General features: G+C 43.0%; 3 protein-coding genes across 3 annotated transcripts in view; all 3 read right to left on the bottom strand.

Annotated features, from left to right (window-relative positions):
• Nucleotides 1–1,406: 1,406 nt before the first annotated feature.
• Nucleotides 1,407–3,596, bottom strand: LOC135808825 (uncharacterized). Its single transcript, XM_065322057.1, has one exon. The coding sequence runs from the start codon at nucleotides 3,594–3,596 to the stop codon at nucleotides 1,407–1,409; it is 2,190 nt and encodes a 729-aa protein (XP_065178129.1).
• Nucleotides 3,597–8,229: 4,633 nt separating this feature from the next.
• Nucleotides 8,230–9,651, bottom strand: LOC135808807 (uncharacterized). Its single transcript, XM_065322035.1, has one exon. The coding sequence runs from the start codon at nucleotides 9,649–9,651 to the stop codon at nucleotides 8,230–8,232; it is 1,422 nt and encodes a 473-aa protein (XP_065178107.1).
• Nucleotides 9,652–17,021: 7,370 nt separating this feature from the next.
• The window catches only part of LOC135806548 (voltage-dependent calcium channel subunit alpha-2/delta-2-like), a 28,632-nt gene continuing 21,631 nt past the window's right edge, over nucleotides 17,022–24,022 (bottom strand). Inside the window, exon 16 of the mRNA XM_065320746.1 lies at nucleotides 17,022–18,127. Coding sequence (XP_065176818.1) covers nucleotides 17,914–18,127 — 214 coding nt within the window. The 3' untranslated portion in view covers nucleotides 17,022–17,913. The remainder of the gene's footprint in view (nucleotides 18,128–24,022) is intronic.

The following is a 24,022-nucleotide window of genomic DNA, read 5'->3' as shown; positions in this document are numbered from 1 at the left end:
CGCTAACGTGCTACATCCATCTTCTGTGATGTATCGTTTTGTGTCCAATGGTGATAAGGCTATCTTATTAACCGTTTCTCCGAAAATAACGTGACTATGACTCCGGAGTGTTGTCATTTCTCGATGGAAAACGGATTGATCCAAGAGACAATTTCGGAAATCATCATGTGTGATAGTTTTCTTGAGCACTGCTGTTTTCACCCCCTTTGCTCTTTTTCCACTTTCCTCACCAGAGTAACTGTACATCTTGGAGCGAAGTCCTACAAACTCAGTGATCAGTTTCCCACCGAGTTCATCTTTGAACAGGCCAACAACTTTCTTGTTTTTCTCGGAATATAACGGATGTGATTGATCATAATTGCTTGTATCATACTTATCAAGAAACTCACTCATGTCATCAAACAGATCATCAGTAAAGAAATGAAGAACCAAGCTGTCTGTATCGGTGTACAAGAGTCTCACATCAGAGCCATACATCACTTTCAGGTGATTGTAGTAAAAGTCATACATGAGTGTCTTTGAGAGATCCAAAATCGACATCCCAACATATATGGGCTTGTTGAGGACGACCTTTGTCCTGTTGCTTTGTACCCCGACCAGGTCATCGTTGAAGATCACATGGCGGTTGTACGTTGGTTTGGCAACAAGCTGTTTGATTTTTTTCTCCTCACGACTTCTCAGCAATTTTATGTTGACTCTCCTCCGAACGTTCTCCATAGTTTTCCCGAACACCGCATTGTTCATCAGTTTATAGAAGTCCTTAGAGAAATCATCCTGTGCCTTCTTCCGGAGGTCTGTATTCTTCTCGATGTAGTTTCTCATCCACGGTGTCTGAGTAAATTTCAGAGCACGATGAATTTTGACACAACGTAGTCCGAGCTGAGTGTAGAGTTTCAAGTTTCGGTAATGGAGAACGTACTTTGTCTTGTCCCTCAAGTTTGGTACAAGTTTGAGAGCATCTACTCCTGAAGAATTGAGTTTATCAACAAGCTCCTGCTGGTATGGAGATAACATATCCTCATTGACGGAAAGACGTTCCGGAGCAACGGGATAATCGTTGTGCTCCTCATGAAGTTCGTGTGGATAATCCAGATCACACTCGACGATATACCCCGATGAGGAATCATCTTGAGTGTTCAGTATCTTGTTCAGGAGTTTCTCTGATGGTTTCTCCCACCGAAAATCAGACACTGGGAGATGCTGTGACATTGCCCAACCATAGAGATTGTTGGCATCGAGATACTGGATAAATGACGATGGCTGATCAACATCAAATTTCTCCTGATAGTGATTATTAGCAGCAGCATATCGTTGTGAGACCATCGACACACCGCCTCTCATTCCTGATTCTACAAACAAATGCTGATCATAGTCTGTTAGTAATTCCAAGGACACACCTGAGTACATCAACAGAGCATCCCAGGCAAATCCAGGCAGAGTGTAGTATTATTTGCTGGATCCAGCTGATACGTTCTGACAGCTTCTACTCTGAAATTCTCAAAGATGTCAGCCAAGAGATACACGTCGGTCTTGAGATACAAGTCGTGATAATCACCAAGAGTCTGACAGTCGAATTTCATCCACATTGTCTCAGCATGTTTGTAGTCATCGTCACTCACCCCCTCATCAGACAGAGAAGAATAGAACTTACTCTGTGCTGGTAGCTGAGTCTCATCGAACCTGAAGAAGCTGTCCATGTACTCATAGGGGTATACCCCTTTCCTCATCAACAGCTGATGGTTTGGCAACGTCTTGGTGTGAGTGAATGACTCATCTGGTGTCGTTTTCACCAGTCTATCGAGTGACGCATTGAGAAACTGGCAGCTGTCGATGAACCGGAACTGTCTCCATGTGAATGAGATGAATTTCTCCATGTTGTTGGGAATGACTGATATCTCACCCACAGTTTTACTCTTACACACACCATCCTTATCCGTGTATGTGACGGTCTCAACATCTGTCTTACCGATTGCTCCGATGAGATGATGACTGTCATAGCCTTTCAGGTTGTGAAAAACCACAGGGATGTGCTGCTTGTATGGATAAATTCTGAGTTTGATGTTACAGTCGTTGTGTGCGGCACCGCGGAAATCACCAGTGATGTGGTCGTGATCACGGACTCTGTCATCACCAAGTTTCTTTTTACAAATCCAACAGTCCTCTGTCTCTCTGAACAATTCTTCTTGTTCCTTAGTGAGATCCATCGGTGCTGGATTATTGAGTGCTGATTGGATTTTCTTCTCCTCAGCTTTGAGTTTATCAAAGAATACATCCATGGCATCAACACCCCGGTAGAAACACTGACTTGTCATCACTCCGTCAGAACGCACCACGACGTAACCAAAACCACAAGGAACATGTTGTGAATCCCGGCTGGTTTGTTGGCTTTTCACTCCATCAATTTTCTTGATCAGTGCCTCAGTGTCAGCATAGATTACATAGGGACATTGTAGCATTTTGTGATGATTAATGAACTTCAGTGTTGGTTGATTCCCATCTTCGTCCGGTTCTGGTAGTACCATGTGTGCTGATAATCCAGTGACATTATCACAATACTCCTGATGATTGCTCAGGGATTTCTCTGTGTTGTGTGGTTGGAGACATCTTGTACAGAAGAATTTCCTGGCTTTATGCTTTGACTGATCGTAGCACAATCTGCTGAAATCTTTGATCCAACAGTAGTGATTCTGATCTTCTTTTTGGTATAGTAGAAGATTGATCACTTTCTCACCTCTTTTCTTTGTCAGCAGTAGTGGATAGATCACGTTATCCTCATACCCAAAAACATTGATAGCTAGGCTGTTTTGCTTCTCGACTTTGGAAATTTGACTCAGTGGTGTTGGAAAATCGATTCCGAACAGATCAAGTTTGTTGCTATAGTCTGTATACTGAGTTACCCTGTCACTATTTTTCTTTGCTGGATACAGAGCTGAGAGCAGTGCCCACATCAGACATTTATCATCCTTATTCTTGACATTGATGATTGCCTTCTTTTTCTTGAGCTCGTTCGGTAAATCAATGTAGGATTTACCTCTCATTGGCTGATATGCTGCTACATCAACGGAGAATCCGACGATATGATTGATGTGCCAGTTTGATCCATTCTGTATCCACTTATCGATATTTCTATGAATTTGTGAGTGTGCCGTTCGAATACCGTCATCAATCTCATGAGATGCTGTGACTGTCATTGGTCCACTCCTGAAGTATGGTGTGTCTGTGGTTGTGGTGTCATCTCCTTTCTCCATTTCTACTTGTAATGTCAGACTGACTTTCACACCCTTGAGATTTTCCAGTTCTTTCTGTATCAATGTTCTCAGTGGGATGTTGATACTATCAAAGAATATATACAGATCTGGATGATTCTCTTTCGGTTCATAGATGAACGATTTCAGAATCCCTTTGGGTACTGACTTTGAGACTGTGAACGGTGGTGTGACAATCGGTTTCCTCTTTCGATTCTTCCGAATCCGTTTCTTGAGAAGTTCCCGATTCTTTCTTTGCTCTAATTTTTTGTGAATCCACCGGAGTTGTTTCTCAGTCTGGAGTTTCTTCCCATCATAGGTGATGGTGAGTTTGCTTAGGTCAAATTCCATCTTTACACTACACAAGGATTTTTTCAATCAGTGATAGCATTACTGTATAATCCCTACCCTCTAATATAGGATAGATTTGACCGTGAATCCGAATCACAAGATCGTGGGTTCGAGTCTCGGTTTTGGTTTGGTGTTTTTTGGCATGTGTTCTCAGAAACAGGATTCAGACACGCTCATTGGCATGTGTTCTCATTTTCTTGTTGTGAAACAGGATTCAGACATACGCATTGTGGTATGTGGTCTCAGTTTCGTGAAACAGGATTCAGACATGCGCATTGTGGCATGTGGTCTCAGTTTCTTGTTGTGAAACAGGATTCAGACATGCGCATTGTGGCATGTTGTCTCAGTTTCCGGGATTCGAACCAGGGAGTAGTAAAATACAGGGAGGTGACACGCCACTAATCGTGATTTTTGATGGGTGCCTCGCGCTTGTTTTTTTTTCTTTCGCAAAAAAAGATGATCTGCTGAATCAATCTTGAGTATTTGTCGAAGAACTAATTCCATGAAAAGGTCTATCCATCTCATGGAACAGCATTTGTTTTGCTCTTGTGATACATCTGTGTCATCGCCATATGGAAAGGTACCACCCTTCCGAAATTCGTCCCGATCGACGGCATGGAGCAATAGAACGAAGTTGATTTCCTTGAGAACAATACGTGTACGATTGGAGATGAAAAGCGAGTGCACCGATTTCGAAGTCGAAAAAATCTCTAGGACACCACACGATCGGCACTAGTTTCTCCTCAGTTGTGATCAACCAGTACTTCTCTACCTTCTTTGTGATGATGAGCATTTCATATTATGGTATGCTAGAGATTCGGGAGTTCACTTTTCGGAATGAAATGTTCCTAAGTTTGTCAAGGATTGAAATGCGGGCTACGTCGTCGTAAACAGCTTGTATCGACACAGGAAAAATCTACGGCACGCAGGGATATCTCCCAAAGTGATACCAGTCTTGCTGGACTTCTATCCTGACATAGTGGTAGTTTGGTCGACTACCAAACTTTGTGAAGGCAGACAATTGTTGGAAATTCTCAGCGCTGAGTTTCTACGGGCTGCAGTAGGAGTCTCTTTGGCGGTAGGTATTTTACTACTCCCTGATCGAGAGAATCCTGATCCGCGCGCGTGTCTACACACTTCGGTACCCATAGTACCCCAATCTCACCCGGCGGGTGAAAGCGGTGCTGAGGCAATCGTCAAACTGGCCGTACATGCTCGTGTCACCTCCCTGTATTTTACTACTCCCTGATTCGAACCCGTGACTCTCGATTTCTTATCCTGTGTGTAGTAGATTTACCAACCAGGCTATCGGGGTCAAACACATATGGAGTTGTTTATGTCTATTAGTACTGACAAGAGTCCGAATCCGGTGCTGTTGACAGTTAGTACTAGGTCTACCCCGTGATTTTTTTTTTCTACCAACAAATCTGCTGCTGTGATCCGTGATCACAACCAGCTGAGTTGATCAAACGGCACCCAGCTGTCGAATCTTGCCGAGTAGCCTTTCCACCTCACAAGGGCTTGTTTCTTCTTGTTGTCCTTTCGGAGCACTTTCTCGATCCGGTAGATTTCTTGAGTAGTTTTCTGGAGCTCTTGTTCATAGAACGACCCATCAACGGGTTCACCATCGAGGTCCTTGACAGAGTACGTAGTGGGTCTGGTCGGGAGAATATCGGTGATCCTGAATACCTCCTCAGTCCAGTTCGGAGTGTATCCTTTCTCGAAATGTCGTTTCTGCTTCACCAGTCGGACATGATCATCTATCTGGAATTTAGTGGACCTGGATAGTGGAGATTTCTCACCCAGTGAGTCACGGATTAGATCAGCGTTCTTCTCCCGTGATGCCTCAGTTGGTGTCATCCGAACACCTCTGTGTTTTGTCGTGTTGTACTTCTCTACCAAATGTGGAAGGACATCGATGTACCTGCTGGTGGAGTTAGCACTGAAGTATTTCCACATCCTGGTTTTCAGAGTTCGGTTGAAACGCTCAACTACAACAGCCTTTCCTTCGTTGTGAGTACTGTACATCGTGATCTGATTCTCATCAAGCCAGTGTTTGAACGTTCGATTATAGAACTCGGTACCCTGATCAACCCACAGCTTACGTGGTTTCCTGCTGCTAGTTTTCACGATGGATCGAAATGCTGATTGGATGTCAACACCTTTCTTGGATTCGAGTGGAACAACCCAAGCATATCGGCTGAACAGATCAATGACAGTAAGCAGAAATTTGATTTCATCATTGTATTTACGAAAAGCTGTCATATCCACGAGATCGGCGGACCAGATTTCATCAATCTCACTCACAGTCACTTGTCTCCTAGTGAAATTCACACGCTTTGGTTTGTGTAACTCATCAGCCAGATCGTCAGTCCATTTCCTATCTATTTTTTTTTTTTTACTCCTAAACCTATCATCTTGAACAAACCAGACAGGAATCCACCTTCTCTGATTTCCGATTTCTTGATAAATTGTGAACACGATCGACCACATACTGAGCATTTACCCTTGACATATGGTTGACCAGTTGATGTGACTTCTCCTTGTATTCCCCTCATCTGTTGCTTTTTCTTACACGATAGGCAATGAACATTCATCTTTATCTATCTATCTACTTTTTTATTTCTCATGGATACAAAGATGTACCAACAATCCCATATTTTCACAGTGATCTTCCATGTTCTCATCAATCTTTTCAGCACAAACAAGTCTGAAATTTCCATTATCCATTTTGTCAAGCTCTGCCTTTGTCAATGACATAAAAATCTGTGGATTATTGGTAAATATGTGGATGTTGATCGTGTCATGCTCCTGATCATCTTTCGTGAGTTCCAAACTCACCCCCAGAATATTTTCACGGAAATGTGGAATGTTGGAGAGAGAGTATCCAAACCCAACTGTCCCACGGGAGATTATGTGATACATTTTCATGTTTGTCTATCTATCTTTATTTTCTTCACCGAATTGTCATCATAAACGATTATATGAACCCTGTTACGTAGAGGTATACCGATGAGAATTCCAAAGATTTTCTATCAGCAAAGATGACTTCCCCTTGTAAGATTTACAAACTTGTGAGCCAACACACCGATCAGGTATACGTTGGCTCCACTTCTCTACCACTGAAAAATCGGATGTACTGTCACCGATCAGCCTACAAAGCCTACCAAAAAGGTGAACGGGGTTTTATGACCTCATTCATTCTGCTTGATCTCGGACATGTAGAAATTGTCCAGATCGACTCTCTGTCAATGTTTGATGAAGATGAGCTTAAGAGGAGAGAACGATACTGGATCGAAAAACTGGATACCGTGAATAAAAACAAGCCTGGAAGATCAGTATCAGAGTGGTATCAAGATAATCACAAGAAAATCAGACAATATGCCAATGAAAGAGTTGTCTGTGAGAAATGTGAGAAGTCTTATCCAAGAAACCACAAATCCCATCATGAAAAATCGATGTTCCACAAGCTCCGTGAATGATAAAATTGATGATACTTATACAATGAATACCAAAAAGAAAAAGGAACTAGTGAGAGAAAAAAAGGTTTTTGTGTTTTCCTTTTTTTATCTTTTTTATCTCTTTTTTTTTCCTCCCTTTTTTTACAATACCAACTGCTCATTTTCTTGACTGGGGTGCTGAGTGAAATCCAACAAGACATCAAGAGCACTTCTGCCTTTGTTTCTTTCTTCTATGAAATGTATACAGTAGTATCCACACAGGACACTATCATTCATCTGTATCTTTGATGAGTTATACCAACATTTTTTATGGTGCTTCTTCATCCACCCGACTACCTCCTCTGGTGGTGATAAGCCAAAGCTGTCAAAATATTCATTACCAAACACACAAACCCAGTGAGTACCACCACCATCCAAAAAATCTTGGAGATTGATTACCAAACAATCCTTTGATGATATAGGTTGTGGAAGCTGATCTTTGCTGAAAGTTCCTCTGAAATGTGGAATAGATCTCAGAATTTCATCAATGTCAAAGTTGGTCAGTGGTCTCACGTTCCTGGTAGACGCAACCCCTTTCCTTTTTGGTCTTTTTTTACCCCTCTACCCCTCCGTGTTCCAGGAAGTTGTAATCCTTCACCGGTGTTTCCTAAACCTATCATTTTTCCCAGAGCTGGTGCTAATAATCCAGCTGCTAATGCTCCGAGAAACCCTCCTTGCTTCTTGAGTTGAGTACTGGATAACTTGAGATCCATTCCTACTCCTTTTTGCTTGGATTTTTTGATTTTGGTAACCTGTCGGTTTGTGAGCAAAAGCATATCATTTCCGGATAACTGATTTTTTGTTAACCGGAGTGTGATTCCATCCTGGGCACTACCAAGTTTCTTCTTTTGGTTCGGAGTTAGCATCAATCCATATTCTACATACTGACCAATCCCCCGACCAGCTGTGGCTCTGTGTGTGCTTCCAGAAATAGCACCAGAAATACCAGCCAGTCCAAGTGTACCAAGGATGTTGGGAGCATGCTTGATCACAAGTGGAGATATCTTCCCAACCAATCTTCCGATCACAGAACCGATACTACCACCTTTCTTCTGTGTTAGTTCCTTTGTTAATAAAATCTCAATGTCCTTTTCCAACTCATTCATGGTTCCTATCTACTATTATCTTTTTTCTTACACCACAACACTCATTTTGCCATTCATACCATTGAGTTTGAGATGACGTTCGGAGAGAATCAAACAGATGGTTTGGTAAGAAGCAGCTGTACCAGTGGGAAACTCAAACGGTTTTCCAAGTCTCCATCGAAGTTCGATATCAGCAGAGCTGTTCCTCAGCTTCTCCTTATGCTTACTCACATCTACATGAATGATGGTGTACAAAGACGCAAAATCCTCCACACTTACCTGACTTCCACTGTCTGTGTCAGCATATTTTTGGATGGCTTCTTGGAAAAGCATGTATGCTCTTGTATAATTCCGAGTAGCTGGACTGAAATTCATTTCCAAATCACGTTCTGGGAATCTATCGCTGTTGATGTACACAGATAAGCTTCTGAGGTCAGCATTGTCGAAAACCTGGTTGTTCTGTTCTTGATTCCCACTCCGATTGGCTGCTTGGATGGCAAAGAAGATATGAGCTGGGAGTTCCTCATTGCTGTGAGTAGTCACTCTCCAGGATGGGTTTGTCTCCGTTGATCCATACTGATTTCTATAAACCCGGACTTGCTCGAAGTACAGATCTCGGAGGGTGGACTTAACCAACTTACTTTCGATCTTACTAGCTAGTTGGAGTGATGGTCTCACCTTTGGTATCCACAAAGAAAGATGTTTGATGTCAAACCTTCCTGGGTCAACACCATTTACTCTGTGAATGTAGTTGGCTGCTGATTCTCTAGTAAGATTGAGTGTATGCTTGACTCCCATGAATACCGTATCAATATCTTTACAAAAACCCAACAGTGATGATAAAGGAAGCAACATGGTTGTATCCTTATTTCCAGTCGTGATGAGTTGTCGGGCTCTGAATCCGGTATTGTAAGCAGGATTCTTCAGATCTCCTGTCTGAAAATGTTGTCTGAAATTTGCTCCAGTAAGTTGTGTTGCGTTTGGGATATTGGTTGTTGTCACCATATCAGCGATAGCACTGAACTCATTAGGAGATGCTCCTCCGATTCCTGTGTCCTTGTACCAGAGCATGTTGGTAGCAGAACTTCTCCCATAATCATCACTAAACTGGACCAGATTGAGAATGGTAGAAGCTTGTGGAACATGACTATCAACTCTCTCTACCATATTGTTGTCAAGTTGATACTCAACAGTCTTGAAGAGTGACCATCCGTTGTTGGAAAGAGTGATGATATCATCAGGATCATAATTGGAGCCATCTGCTGCTTTGACGAGACGCCCACGACCCTCAAGCAGTGCTTTGTGAGGAAGGAGGTACTCATCAAGATCCTTGGTTTCTATGATATGCTGATCTTTATTCATGTCATTGCTGTTCCTGGGTAGATATTCTATATACTCATACTCAGTTGTTGATTCATCCTTTGGTGGGTCTGTGAAAAGATCGAAATGTGGACTTGTGTAAGAGGCCATAGTTTCTACCTATATATTTTTTCTTTTTCTTTTTTTTCTACAACCTCTTCATTCCTGAACCAGCAATGATGTTTGATAGGATAGCTCTCTGATTATCTTGGAGAAGCTCTTTACTCTTATCCAACAAAACTCGTTTGATGTCCTTGTTGTTTGATAATTGATTGATGGTATCTCTAACATGTGGATTGATAGCTTTGTCTTTACCAATAGTAGTAGCAAGCTGTTTTGCCTCTTTCTTTACTTTCATTTCTACTGCTTTTCTGTCACCCTTAGCAAGATCTTTTGCCAAATCAAAGACCATGTCTGGAGTGATCTGCTCTTTTGCTGCTTCCAAAGCTTTCTGAGCTGTCATTTTTCCTATGGATTTGACCTTTGGTGCTAATATTTTGCTGGTGTTGTATAGTACACCTTTGGCTTTGTTGTACAGATTTCCAAGAAGACTTCCGCCGATAACCTTTTGTCTGGTAAGCTGGTTTCGTTTCAAGAACATGATGTCATCTATCTAGTCTTATTTTCTTTCCCGGAGATGAAGACTGAACGTGGTTCTTTCATTGTTGAGGTTCAGTTCCTTTCCATCTTGATCAGTTATCCTCATTATTACATCTGATATTCTGTCAGTTTTCGTCAATGGTAAAAACGTCTTCTCATTCGGTTGGATGTTGAGTTGGAATCCAGGAGGTTTATCCGGTGAAAAGGAGTAAATGACATCACCAGTTCTACCATTGAGATATGCCTCACTTACCAAGCTACAGTGAATGAGGATGTTGTGAGTGTCAGTGATATTCACAATGAAGTCAGATGTAGAAGTTGTATCAATCAGTTTCTTGGAAAATCCGAGCACAGGAGCAAGTGATGATGGGATGTCAAAGTCAACCTTGTATCCATGTTTGAGGTAAATTTCACTGTGTAGAGTGTTGAAGTTTGGCTCAATCGTTATCCCATCCTCATTTTCGATTTTTCTCTGGATATATCGATTGATGTCAGTCAAGTTGTAAGCACCTCTTGGAATGACATGAGTTTTCCAGGCTTTCCCATCAAAAATCCGAATTTGGTTGTTTGTGGTGTTGATGTTGAACCAACTATACCAGATGGTAGAATTGATCAGAGCAATTTCATAGGTCTTCTTTTCATCAAGTAGTAATGGAGGGCTGAAAGATGCTTGGAAGTTTTGACTTGTCCCTGTGATTTGTGAACTGTGACTGTCAAAAAATAGAATGGTTTCCATGGTTCTATCTATACATAAGATTTATATATCTTCTTGTATTCACTCTTTTTTATCACTTTATCATTCAACAAACGGTCCAAGATCTCAACTAGTTCGTTAATGACTTTCTTTGATGTATTTCCTGCTTCTCGGGAAGCGCAAAGTAAACTCAGTCGTTTTACTAACTCATCATGTGATTTGTAAAATCTGATTCCACTACCTTTCAAGGGGGTATGGTCCATGTCCATCTCGGAGTATATATATCCTTCTGGGAAATCTGGTGATGAACCGTCAACTTCAAAAGGTCTGCCTGAGACGTATACATCATTGTACGATTCTCCTTCTGATCTAGTAAACGGTAAAAATGAATTAGTGGACTGTGATGATGATTGAGTTGCTTGATCTGGAACTGGACTTGAGAGTTCTGGACTTTTTGGATTGATACCTTTCCTTCTGTTTCTTCTCTTTTTCTTAGTGGACTGTGGTGATGTTTGAGTTGCTTGGTCTGCTTTCGTAACTTGTACTGGTTTCAGTATTCTACTGTTAGCATTGATCATGAAGTCTATCCATTCCCTCACCTTGTCTATGGAATTTATCACAAGTTTCTTGTTTCCATCTTTATCACTTGATGAGTTAGGTCGATTTTGTGCCCCCCTTATTCTTCCAAGAATATTCCTCATTTCTTTCAAGTCCTCACCTTCTTTGATCTCTCCTGCTGGTAATAATGGATGATTGCTCCCCTTATACTTATTGATGAGGTCAATATCTTTCTGGTTGAATGATTTATTAGTCTCAGTAATGAAAGAAGAAGTTCTACCATCCAATGGTTCTGGAGTGCTACTTCGGATGGGTTTGATGAATGAACCCACCACAGATGGAATTTGATGGAGGGCTGATGTGATTGCTGCTTGGTTAGTCTGAAGTTGTCCAAGGAGTGCATCCTGCCGTTTATCGTATTCCTCACTTTGTTTGGTTAAATTTTTAACAACAGGTTTTTGGAACTCTTCAACAAACTCCTCCTGCTGTTGCTTGCCGATCCTTTTTTCCAGTTGACGTTGCTTGAGAATTTCTCGATTTTTGAGAAAGGTGTCAATGATTTCCTTCCGATGTTCAGGATTTTCTACTTGAGTAAAATGTGGCATGCTTATCTACCAATACTTTTTTTTCTTCTCACTTCTCCAAGAACCTATCGAATCCACATCGATACATCTCTGGCTGATATGTTGCTGTTTTATCAAGCATGAAAAATGAATGTGGTTTCTCTGTTGCCATTTCATAAGCCTCCGCAAACTCGGTTTTCTTAAGATTTTTGGAGTGATCATGTGCTAGACATTGGACATCTCTGTTGTCTAAGCCCTTGTACAACAGGAAGCACTTGGTATTTCTCCGGATATATTTCGGTACATCGTAGTATGATTGACAAAGATATATACAGTTACATTTCTTGTTCCGAGAAAGACTGAAGTATTCCATCACTTTTGTCATGTGCTTTTTGTCAATCTTGATGTCATCAAAAACTATCACCTTATTTTCCTGATCATCGAGATCCTCCACTGGACAAACCTTGTCTGGTTGTTCAATGATAAGTTTACCAGGAGATATTCCATTGTAAAACCCATCAAGAAGTTGATATTTTGGTTGTTGAGGATTTATTGTGTAAAGAATGACCTTATCACAGTTCAACCATGATTGTAGAAGCATATTACACAGGGTGTTTGTCTTCCCACATCCCGTTTGTCCAATCATCATGTAGTGACAATCAGGAAGCAAGTAGTGATGCTTTGTTGGTTTCTCCTTGTGCTCATCAAAGTTGATCATTTCCATGGTTTATACCTATAAAGGATCATTTTTATTGTTCCAACACTCTCAAGAAAGAATATATAGATAGATAAGGAAGATGAGTTCAAAATTTGGAACAGCCTTGGAAGCTAATTCGATCAATCTTGATTCCTATGCCAAAAAAAGGGAGTTATTTGTCATCAGTGAAGAAAAGCTGGATAAAGCTGGTGGAGATGTGGAGGGACATATTGACATGAACTATCATAGCATCTGCTTTCTTGGTTATGATGGAATAAGTACCACTTGTGCGGCACCAACTGGGTGGGTTACAAGTGAGATAGGAAAAGTGGATACTTCATTGAGGAAGCATGTTGATGATGATGAAACACGACTGAAGGTGAGTGGCACACTGAAAATGAAAGGAAATCTTGACATGGGTGGAATGGAAATTGTAAATGTGAAGCAACCATCAAGAAGTACATCTGTGGTAACATCAGAATATCTCAACACAACACAAAGTCGGACTCTCTGGACTAGTGGGCTCAACCAGATGAAAGGAAATCTTAACATGGGGTTGAAACACATCATCAATCTCCGAGACTCAACAGAGGATGACTCAGCAACAACAAAGGAGTATGTTGACAGAAAGGATGGAAAGGTGAAAGTCAAAAAAATGAAGAATATCATCCCGAGCTCATCAACCACTCCACCAGAAGCCACACTTCATGTCTTTCCTATTTACAAAAGTCCAACCAACAAACTGATTGTCATTGAGGATCTCTTCATAGTCGGTCAAGAAACAAGTGGTAGCAGAAGACGTTTTCATCTATCATATCGAGATGTGTTGGGAGAAAAAGCGGTAATCCGATACATTACTGAACATGATATAACAACGGCATATCTGACCTTCATCAACAACACATTGACATTACCAACTGTGAGTGGATACAATCTCATTGATGAATGGGAGCTGGTTTATCATGAGTACTGAAAATCTTAACTATATGTAGATAAAAAAATGGAAATACCTCATTTGTTAATACTGTTGACCATGCTACCATTTACTCTTGGTTGTATTCTTGATCCGTTGGATAAGGATGGACTCTGTTTGACAACGAAACCTCCTACTGTCATCCAAAGTGAAAGACCAACTCCGGTTGACATCCCTAGTGAAACATCACCACCAACAGACCATATCACTACACAACCCCCTTACGATCAGACGAAACCAGTAAACGGGGATAACCCTCATTTGACAGACCCCAATCTTTATCTTTTATCTCTGATTGTTATTCCTATAGTTGGTGCTGTTGTATATCTCATAAAACGTTCCAGTTGTTCGATGAGTGTTGACCCTGAAAATGATCCAAGAAATTTACAACATCAGCCTAGGTTAGATTTTAATCCGATGCCATTACCAGATGTGCTTGGTACGATCAATCTACCAAAATCACCTTCAACCTTTGATGTAACTAGTATAGTCTGATGGGGAGAAAGAAAACGGTTTATGATAGAGTAAGAATGAACAAATTTATGATCTTGATAGGAACTGCTTTTCTAGCTCATTGTGTCAGAGTGAATGGGTTGGTAATAAACAAATGTTGGGAAGAAAATTCATTCTGGATTTGTGTTCCGCTTACACATCTTAGTCCACCTATTAATGTACCAGCAGCATCTGTACCACCGACAACACCGACACCACCGACAACACCGACACCACCGACAACACCGATACCACCGACAACACCGACAACATCGGGAATTACATCGGGAATTACATCGGGAACATCGGGATTTACACCGACAACACCGACAACATCGGGAATTACATCGGGAACATCGGGATTTACACCGACAACACCGACAACATCGGGAATTACATCGGGAATTACATCGGGAACATCGGGATTTACACCGACATCATCGGGAATTACATCGGGAACATCGGGAATTACATCGGGAACACCGGGAAATACATCGGGAATTACATCGGGAACATCGGGAACATCGGGAACATCGGGAAATACATCGGGAAAATCAAACAACTTGATATACCTCCTTTTCCTTCTTCTTCTCATCCCCATTGCTGCTGTTGGATTTCATAGACAAATAAAAAAAAATATCATAGAAAGAAGGATGAGAACCTTCTTACTCACGAAACCACCCACCTCATGTAAAGATGATCAGGTGAAAAATAAGCCTTACATACCCACAAAAGAAACCCTTGCTGAGGTGAGAGCAGCACTCAACTCAGGATGGAAACCCCCTATTACAAAAAAAGCTGATGAAAAACAAGAAAAGATATATGAGGAAATGAACCATCCCTTAGCAAAACTAAAACAGGGGGCAATTGAGTATGATGAAAAGATAAATGCGGAATTGATCCATCCCTTAGCAAAACTAAAACAGGAAACAGTTGAGTATGCTGAAAAGATAACACGAGAGCTAGAAGTTGGGAAATATATTGTTGATGACGAGATGGTAAATGGGTATGAGTTACCGCTTGATGGTGGTGAATCCTCATCCAAAGCTGAACCACCCGAAGTTGGCTCAGAAACCGATCCCACATCAGTCCTCGAAGTGAGCCAAGATGGGGTAAATGAAAAAGCTGAAGTTGGCTCACTTTCGATTTTCTCGGAGACAGCAAGTTGACTCACTTTTCTGGAACGGGGTTGAGCCAACATGGGATCAGTGGTTGGAGTTGTAAAATTAGTACTATAGTAGTATAGGGGGAGGGGGAGACTTTGGAGGGAGGCCCGAAGGGCCGATCGACAAAGTCGATTTTGGCTCACCTGGAAGGTGAGCCAGAACCCCCTCCCCCTATACTACTAATGTTGTGTTTAGTCACACGGAACAAACAAAAGCATGAAGCGAAAGGCCCAAACCTGGTCAAAGACGAAGCTACCCGGGCCTAAGAAGCTCATCCAATATTTTGATTTCGTGCTTCGGAAACTTCTTCAGCTGAGCACCCTCACAGCTCGCACAATGCGCTCCATTCTGATTTTCACCCACGTTCTGGTGGAACGTGGGTACGGGTGAGCCTCCATACACGGTATGTCGTGAACCAGAAAACGTCTGTACGTGGGTCACTGAGTATCACGTGGTACACACACGTAAAGTACCCACGGACTACGTGGGACTAGTGACTAAACCTCCCTACTGAGACCTCTCGGCCAGTGGAGTGCCAGTAGCCTCACCACTCACCAGCGCAGCTCAGTACGACTGTCCTTGTAGCGACCACCTAACTTCCTAGTCCTTGCTTCCATTACCATTTATTTTGATTTCAGCTGTCTTCGTACGTATCTTACTTCCTGTCCTTGCTTCTGCTTCATCTGGTGGTAACCGGTTCTGTGCTCAAAGTATAAAATAATAATTAAAAGAAGTACTGTAAAAGCCATTATTCTAACGAGGCGCATATATAACGATTTCCCGAAATTGACAAGTTTACGTGTGCCAAAGGTAACGACTCTCACTCATTCTCAACGCTCAATAGGACAGTATATGTATCGATTTCTACTTTAACGACAGATTTCTCCTCGTTAACTCGTTAGAGTTAGCACTTCGTTATAATAATTATGGCTTTTACAGTAAAGGAAGAGAAACAAAAGGTCTACTGCTGGCTGCCGGCTGTCACAGTGGCGTCCTATCCCGGCGCCGCGGCCGAGTGGATCTACGGGCCCGGACATAATGATAATGTGAATGACATCATACTTCATAGTAAAATAAAACAACAACAACAACAACAACAACAACAACAACAACAACAACAACAACAACATAGGCTGGCTAGTCGTAGACAATCGACATCCGACCTCTCTCATGACTTGTACCATGTGTACCAGGGAGTAGTACTACTCCCTGATGTGTACTGTCTGTGTGCTGTGATCTCCAGCGGCAGCGGAGCCCCCACGCCGTAAGCAGTCCACGGACTTCTTGGGCATGTTGCCAGTGCTGGGGTCAAAGATGTAAGCAGTGCAGTGCAGGGCGATCACTCCGGCAGCAAGCAAAGTACAGTCGTTACGTCTTGCGCGTGAAACTCAGGCGAGTTTACAGCGCTAGTACGTGTACATGTACTACGGAATTTCACTTTCAGGCTGTCCTGCCAAATGGGCTACTTGACTGACCCGAAAAAAAAACATCACGAAAAGCCAGTTTTGCACCAATTATGCCGGTCAACGGGGTTTTTCTCTCAACGGGTCCGTCCGGTCATGGCCGGGCCGAGTGCTACGGGCCTGCCATTGTATAACTGTTACAATTCATCCACCGACCTGCAGTGGTGGTGGTGGTGGTGGTGGTGGTGGTGGTGGTGGTGGTGGTGGTTAAGAGTTAGCACAGTCCTATAACTGAAAGAAACAAAAAAGGGAGATAGCATCCCAGACGGCAAGGATAACCATCTTTGATAAACTAAAACAATGTTCATGGTGTGAAGGTATTGCATGGCAAAGTGAATAACAACACTGAGGGAAAGTTAGAACGCTGGAACCAGCCAGCTGAAAGCTATCTACCATAGCGCTAGCACCAGTGTGCGCTCTGGCAGTCGGTGTGCCATTATAGTCTACCATCTACATCTCGTAACTACCCGACTATTCTCTGAACTAAGCAGCTATCTAAACATAACTAGGGCTTCCTTTGAAGAAGAGCAACAAGCATACGTCATGTGGCTATACATTTACATTATTCGAAAACTAAAATCACTAGCGGTAACAGTTATCCGGCTTTTGGGCGAATGATCAAAGACCAATAAGTAACACTGCATTGTCTAGCAGCTCAGCATCAGCAGAAATATATTGATGTCCTATCGAAAAATCTCAAGCTCAAAAAAACCTAGAAAGTGTAGATGTCCATAAATTCTGTAAAGATGTATATAGGACTCAGTATTCAATACGTTGATCGTCAATGGCATACGTTCGCTGGTACTTGAAGTCAAGTGAAGGTACCATACAGACACTACACCGTACATGTATGTATTATTCAGGGATGAATTTATCCGGTATCGCATCGCAGTTTGCTACGCAAAATCGATCTACTGCTACTCAAAAATGACAGTGACACGCAGAAAACTGCCATACATACATGTACAGGCTATCCATGCTTTTTGTAGCTTACGCCACAATTGAGATTTTGCATAGCAAAAACTGCTATGCAAAAACATGACAGTAAATTCATCCCTGTTATTTCAAGTGATGCATCTGCAGCTGAGGGGTAACACCAGCAACACCGGTAGCAGCGCACCAGACCGCAGTGTTGGTAACAGTGATGAGACAGCCCTCTGCCCATGATCACACGCTGTGCTGATACACGGCCGTAAGTACATGTATAGCACAGATGTACGCTAACACTGATGGCGGCGGAACGAGGCTATACGGCGCACTGCTATACTCACAGACCGGTACAAAACCACTCGGGGTGAGACACGTCGGCTTGGCAAGCTTACTATCCACTGCAGCACCGCACGGTGGTTCTTCAATCTTGAAACTGCCAGGCCGGCCAACACTAAACAATACATCAAAGAACAGTCAAACAGTGGACAGAAAGGCTCGGTGCGGGTTGTATGTCAGAGGCTCATGCACAGCCGACACTCTACCTCGGCGCCATGTTGAGCACTCTTTGCACACTGGGTGCATCCCTCATGTTAAAGATCTCATAAAAGAACAGTAAAAACAAATCTGTCAGAGTCAGGACTCCTTTTCTTTTGAATCCCCGCAGTAACACTCACTTGTTTTACATAATAAAACTTTCATTTCTCAACCAGCCAGTGCAAAACAAGGTTATCTGGTTGCATTGTGATGCTGGGAATGTGAGAGATCTATTGGTGGCTGCAGAAATCCATATACAATTGGATACCGACTAATTATCATTGGTAAGGGAAAGTCCCCTCTCGGACACACGCTCGAGGATTGCCTCAACACTGCACGGGACAAAAAGCTATGGCTGGACTTTATTGACAAATGTACATCGGTGTAAAAAAATGGCATGTACTTGTCATGTGCTAGAACCTGTACATGGTTTTTTTCGTATGCTATTCTTCCTGCTGCAACCTATTTCATGATGAAACAGTTGACAGATGCGTGGAACCCATTATTTGGGAGACATGCGACCTGTATTATTATTATTATTATTATTATTCACCTCCAAACCAACTAGTCGCAAGCCCGCGCTGGGCACAACAGTACGAAGTAGTGGTTGCGACTTCGGCGATAATTTGTAAGAAAGGGTTTGCTCCCCACACCGGAGCTCGCGCTATTCCGCCGACTTTACTTGACACTTGACTGACTCACGACTGCCATCCAGAGCACACGAGAAGTCCATCGAACCTTCGACTCGGCAAACCTGCAAGAAAGCACCACTCCCTGCTCAATACACAGTGTCTCACCGTCCAGGAGCGACACTGACTCACGCTGCTATCTGGTGTTCACGAGGTGTTTGTCGCGCTGGAAACGGAGCGTCTCTGTAAGTTTGTATCCCTGGTGATGTTTGTACCTGGAGAGCACTATATAAGTGGTGCTCTTCAGGCACAATCTTCCTCAGCCTACTCAAGCTCAACTGATGAGGGGTGAATTCCCTGAAACACTGTGTATTGAGCAGGGAGTGGTGCTTTCTTGCAGGTTTGCCGAGTCGAAGGTTCGATGGACTTCTCGTGTGCTCTGGATGGCAGTCGTGAGTCAGTCAAGTGTCAAGTAAAGTCGGCGGAATAGCGCGAGCTCCGGTGTGGGGAGCAAACCCTTTCTTACAAATTATCGCCGAAGTCGCAACCACTACTTCGTATTATTATTATTATTATTATTATTTTAATAACGAAGGTACGTGTTAGGTCGTAAGTATCCACGCAAACACACATCCAGTCAAAATAAGGCACTTGTCAAAGTATCCGAACGTTTTCGGTCCCTTCTCATCAAGGATTATACAGGGAATGGCTCAAGTTGGAAAGACTAAAACTTATATAGCGTAAAGATATGAGATAACAACACTCGTGACAAGGTGAAAAAAAGTATCAAGTTCAGCACGACACAAAACTCGAAGGACATAATAATAGCGACAAGAACATAGTGAGCAAATTAAGTTACATTGTTAACACCTCGACGAGGAGTAACACCAAACAATTGTAGCGACAACACATTTTCTTTTTGTACGCAAAGTTCAGGATCTAACTTACGGATATACAAAGCTTCTAACACAGCCAGATGCAACGCACATCTACCACGTGACAATATTGAGAACACATTATCACTGTACAACTCACGACAATTGGTACGGGCTGACAGATGTTGCTTGATGGACGAAGTGCGATTCTTAGCTCCGTTGGGTGTAGTGAGGCGAGATGACGGGACATTGGAGGAGACTACACCCAACGGAGCTAAGAATCGCACTTCGTCCATCAAGCAACATCTGTCAGCCCGTACCAATTGTCGTGAGTTGTACAGTGATAATGTGTTCTCAATATTGTCACGTGGTAGATGTGCGTTGCATCTGGCTGTGTTAGAAGCTTTGTATATCCGTAAGTTAGATCCTGAACTTTGCGTACAAAAAGAAAATGTGTTGTCGCTACAATTGTTTGGTGTTACTCCTCGTCGAGGTGTTAACAATGTAACTTAATTTGCTCACTATGTTCTTGTCGCTATTATTATGTCCTTCGAGTTTTGTGTCGTGCTGAACTTGATACTTTTTTTCACCTTGTCACGAGTGTTGTTATCTCATATCTTTACGCTATATAAGTTTTAGTCTTTCCAACTTGAGCCATTCCCTGTATAATCCTTGATGAGAAGGGACCGAAAACGTTCGGATACTTTGACAAGTGCCTTATTTTGACTGGATGTGTGTTTGCGTGGATACTTACGACCTAACACGTACCTTCGTTATTAAAGTATTATCCGCCTCCGACTTTTTGTAAAATTATTATTATTATTATTATTATTATTCACCACTAAGTGGCAAAAAGCGTGGCCGGCCACCGAAGAAACCACCGGATGGTGTGTCTGCGGGACCAGTGACTCGCTCTAGGGCGAGGTTAGCAGAGTCTTTATCGTCTCCGTCGTTGTCGTCATCGTCGTCGTCAGCGTCTTCCTCATCTCCCTCCTCCTCTTCATCAACATCAACAGCCATTGGAACGTCAAAGGGAGCATCATCGCAGCAGGCAGTGCCAGCAACGGACGTGCCTTTGGTAGGGACATCTACATCGGCCTCGTCTGGATTGGCAGTAGCGGCAAGGAATGTCAGGTCGGTTTCATTGTCACGTAATTCCAAAGTATGTACTGGTTCTAGTAGCGTTGTTAGGGTGTATGAATCTTCTATCGCCAACCATCTTGTTCAGAATAGTGATTGTCGTTCTAGTTATGCTGATGATTGCTTTTCTGTTTGGTCTCGTTCACGTAGTCAAAGGTATTTGCGTGTATTGGAGTCTATTTACATTTTTACCACCAGGCCGATTTTGTGTAGGCAGAAAAAGAATTTGTTTACGTTGAAATTGTTTGTGAATTTAGATCAGTAGTTCTCGATTATTATTATTATTATTATTATTATTATTTGAAACTCGGATGTTGAGCCATAAATATATGTAAAAGAGAAAAGGACATATGAGTTTCAAATTGCACACCTGATGAGCCGTCACGAACCATGCGGCGAAACGTACGTCGTGTGAAACAACTTGTTTTGTAGTCAACTAGTCCATCACAATGTTATGCATGAGGAGTACTGTAGGAGTTTGGCTTTCGGCTTGTACAATTCGTTTTCGCAAAGCTTCCCTTTCTTTACTTATCTTTGATATTTATGACCCACCCAAGTTGGGTGGTGTGCTGCTTTGCTGCTTCGAATTGTAGTTAGACCGCTTTGTCAAATATCGTACTGGTCTCGTCATCGTCCAGTAACAATCGACATTCTTTGTTCCGTTGGGACTGTAGCTTTTGCTCGTTTTCGTTGCGCTTGCCTTCCCCTCTTTGGTCTTTCCATAACCTTGAACCTTCCAAGTTGGAAGGCTGTCGGTTAGCGCTACGGAGATGTGTTAAAGTTAGGTGTCAGGACGTCGAATGTCTCAGTACTCTGTCAGTTTTGTGCCTAGTTATTGCACTTTCTGACTGTATATAGTATCATGTTACAGTGATGGAGAGTTACTCTAAACTCGTATCCATATGTCCTTTTCTCTTTTACATATTATTATTATTATTATTATTATTGTCTCTTTCCCTCAAAACCAGTCAATATTTTATGACTTGGGGCTCCCCGCGTGCTAGTTTGTACGTGAAGTGTGTGGGTTACAGTGAGGGCTGCGTCCCACCCGCCTGTGTGGATTCATAGGAAGTGTGAGTTACGAAGTCTGAAGAAAACGTTGAACGGTCTCTGCTTGGATGACGACTACACCATAGCTCAGTGGTTAGAGCGTCGCTGGCTACAAGCGAGGGTCCCTGGTTCGAGTCCTGGTGGTGACAGTCAGTTTTTTCTTCAGACTTTTCCCGTTTGTCTCTTTCCCTCAAAACCAGTCAATATTATTATTATTATTAAGGGAAAGGGGATGAGTACAGCACACATCTGGCCCACCTCTGTGAAACGAGATGTTTCACTCACCAGGTGCTGGTCAAGGTCACGTAGTAATGTACTTCCTCCGCCCAAGCAAAATTTTCGCTTATCTTTACAGTTTTTACTGATACATTCCAGGTTTTCAGAACGGCTTATAACGACTCAGAATGAGTTGAGGAGTCGTTGAACATCAAGAGAAACTCTCCAAGTCGAAAAATGTAGAGGGCATCCTTTGTCATCAGCCGACGCAGCACTTGTTGTCGGGTAGTACTTCGCACTTTCCAGAAGCGCAAATATTTTCTATCGACACTTTTTTCCCAAGCGCTTCACCTCCTTCACGAGTACGATCGGTTGTGTTTCTTTCCAGCCGAAGCTGGCGAGCTCAGTCAGCGTCGCTTTGCTGGACCGTTCACGTTGACATCAGGCGAATGAGCTGGGCGAGTGACAACCCTGTCATCGAAGCCTTTCTTTTCCAACTGTTTTGCCCAGTGCCGATTCTGGTTCATTTTGCAGTATGTGGGCGAGCGTCGCTGAGTGGCTTTCTCAGCTTCAAGCTCGCGTGCATTTTTACCGTACACACACCTTGAGCAGGATGCAATCAAACACACTAGCTTTTCGCAACATGACACCTCTGCTCTGTACTCCAGTGCCAGCAGTGGTACTCTAGCAGCACCCACCTTGACTGGTGACTGACTTCGTGTCTTTTTTACCAGTTCACTCGCATTCAACGTGCTCTACTCTAGATGTTTCTTTACTCTTTGCCGACTTCGCCGACTTGTTTGGAACTGGTACGCCTGAACGAGCAGATTTGTGTGATGGTGAAGTGCACAAGATGCAAAAATTGCTGTCAGACACCTGTCATTGGGCTGAAGGAGATAAGCGAAAATTTTGCCTGGGCGGAGGAAGTACTAGTTTGGTTATTTATTCTACTTGCTATAGCCAAGTACGTGTCACTGGTGCAGACGTGGGTGTTCCTATTGTGTTGGAGTCAGTTTTTGCCTTCAGCCTTACGTATCCAGTTGCGTTTTCTTTGTCTTCTGAAAAAAAATCTTTCACACGTAGTTAAATAAACTGTACAAAAGGGAGAGGGAAAGCTGTGTCGCAACTCTGAGTTTCACGTATCACTACGATCATCAGGGAAATAAACTGGATCATTAGCAGCCTGAGTGGGGATAGCATGAGGCTGGGAGTAAGATTAGAAAGAGATGAACCATAGCCAGGACGGTAGGATGCATGTTTTTTAGCTCATAGATTTCCAGTGTTTTTTTGGGCAACCCAGCCGGCACCAGGCCGGACTGGAGGTAGGTAGATTAGCCTCGGATAGTAGTGGTAGTTCGGAGTTGTAGGAAACGTAGTTCTCGCCATGGGCGAGACGGTGGAAAGCAGCCCCTCAGTCGTTGTCGGTGAGGCTCACATGAAACTGCTGTGCTCATTGCCAGGTACTGTATTGAGCACTCCGTGCTTGCCGTCGTGCAAACCCTCACGACATTGGTGAGAGAGACGAGAGACCACGAAGAGTGCCTGAAGCGGAGACTTGACGAGATGGCGAAACAGCTGAAGGAAATTCCAGAAGAATTGTCTGGCCTACAAAAGTCCACCATTGTTGCAGGCTCGAAGGGCCTGCCACCCTCGGCCCCGAGGAAACCACGAGGCCAAAGTACCGTACGCACTTCAAGTTCAAACTCCAGTTCAAACAGCCAGACGCACCAGATGAAGAGTTCGAGTACGGCCGGAAGTACGGTGCCACCAGAGCCTGCAAGCTCTACAAAAAACAACAGGACGGTCTCTGCTGACGGGACTGCCCTAGACCACGTGCAGCAAAGCGTCCAGGCTGCTGCCAGCCACCACGCTGAAGCTCTCGTACAGGTACCAGAAATGAGT

Source organism: Sycon ciliatum, chromosome 1 (assembly GCF_964019385.1).
Source record: "Sycon ciliatum chromosome 1, ocSycCili1.1, whole genome shotgun sequence".
Lineage (NCBI taxonomy): Eukaryota > Metazoa > Porifera > Calcarea > Leucosolenida > Sycettidae > Sycon > Sycon ciliatum.
The sequence above is the reverse complement of the archived record's forward strand: the minus strand, read 5'-3'. Positions and strand labels throughout refer to the sequence as shown.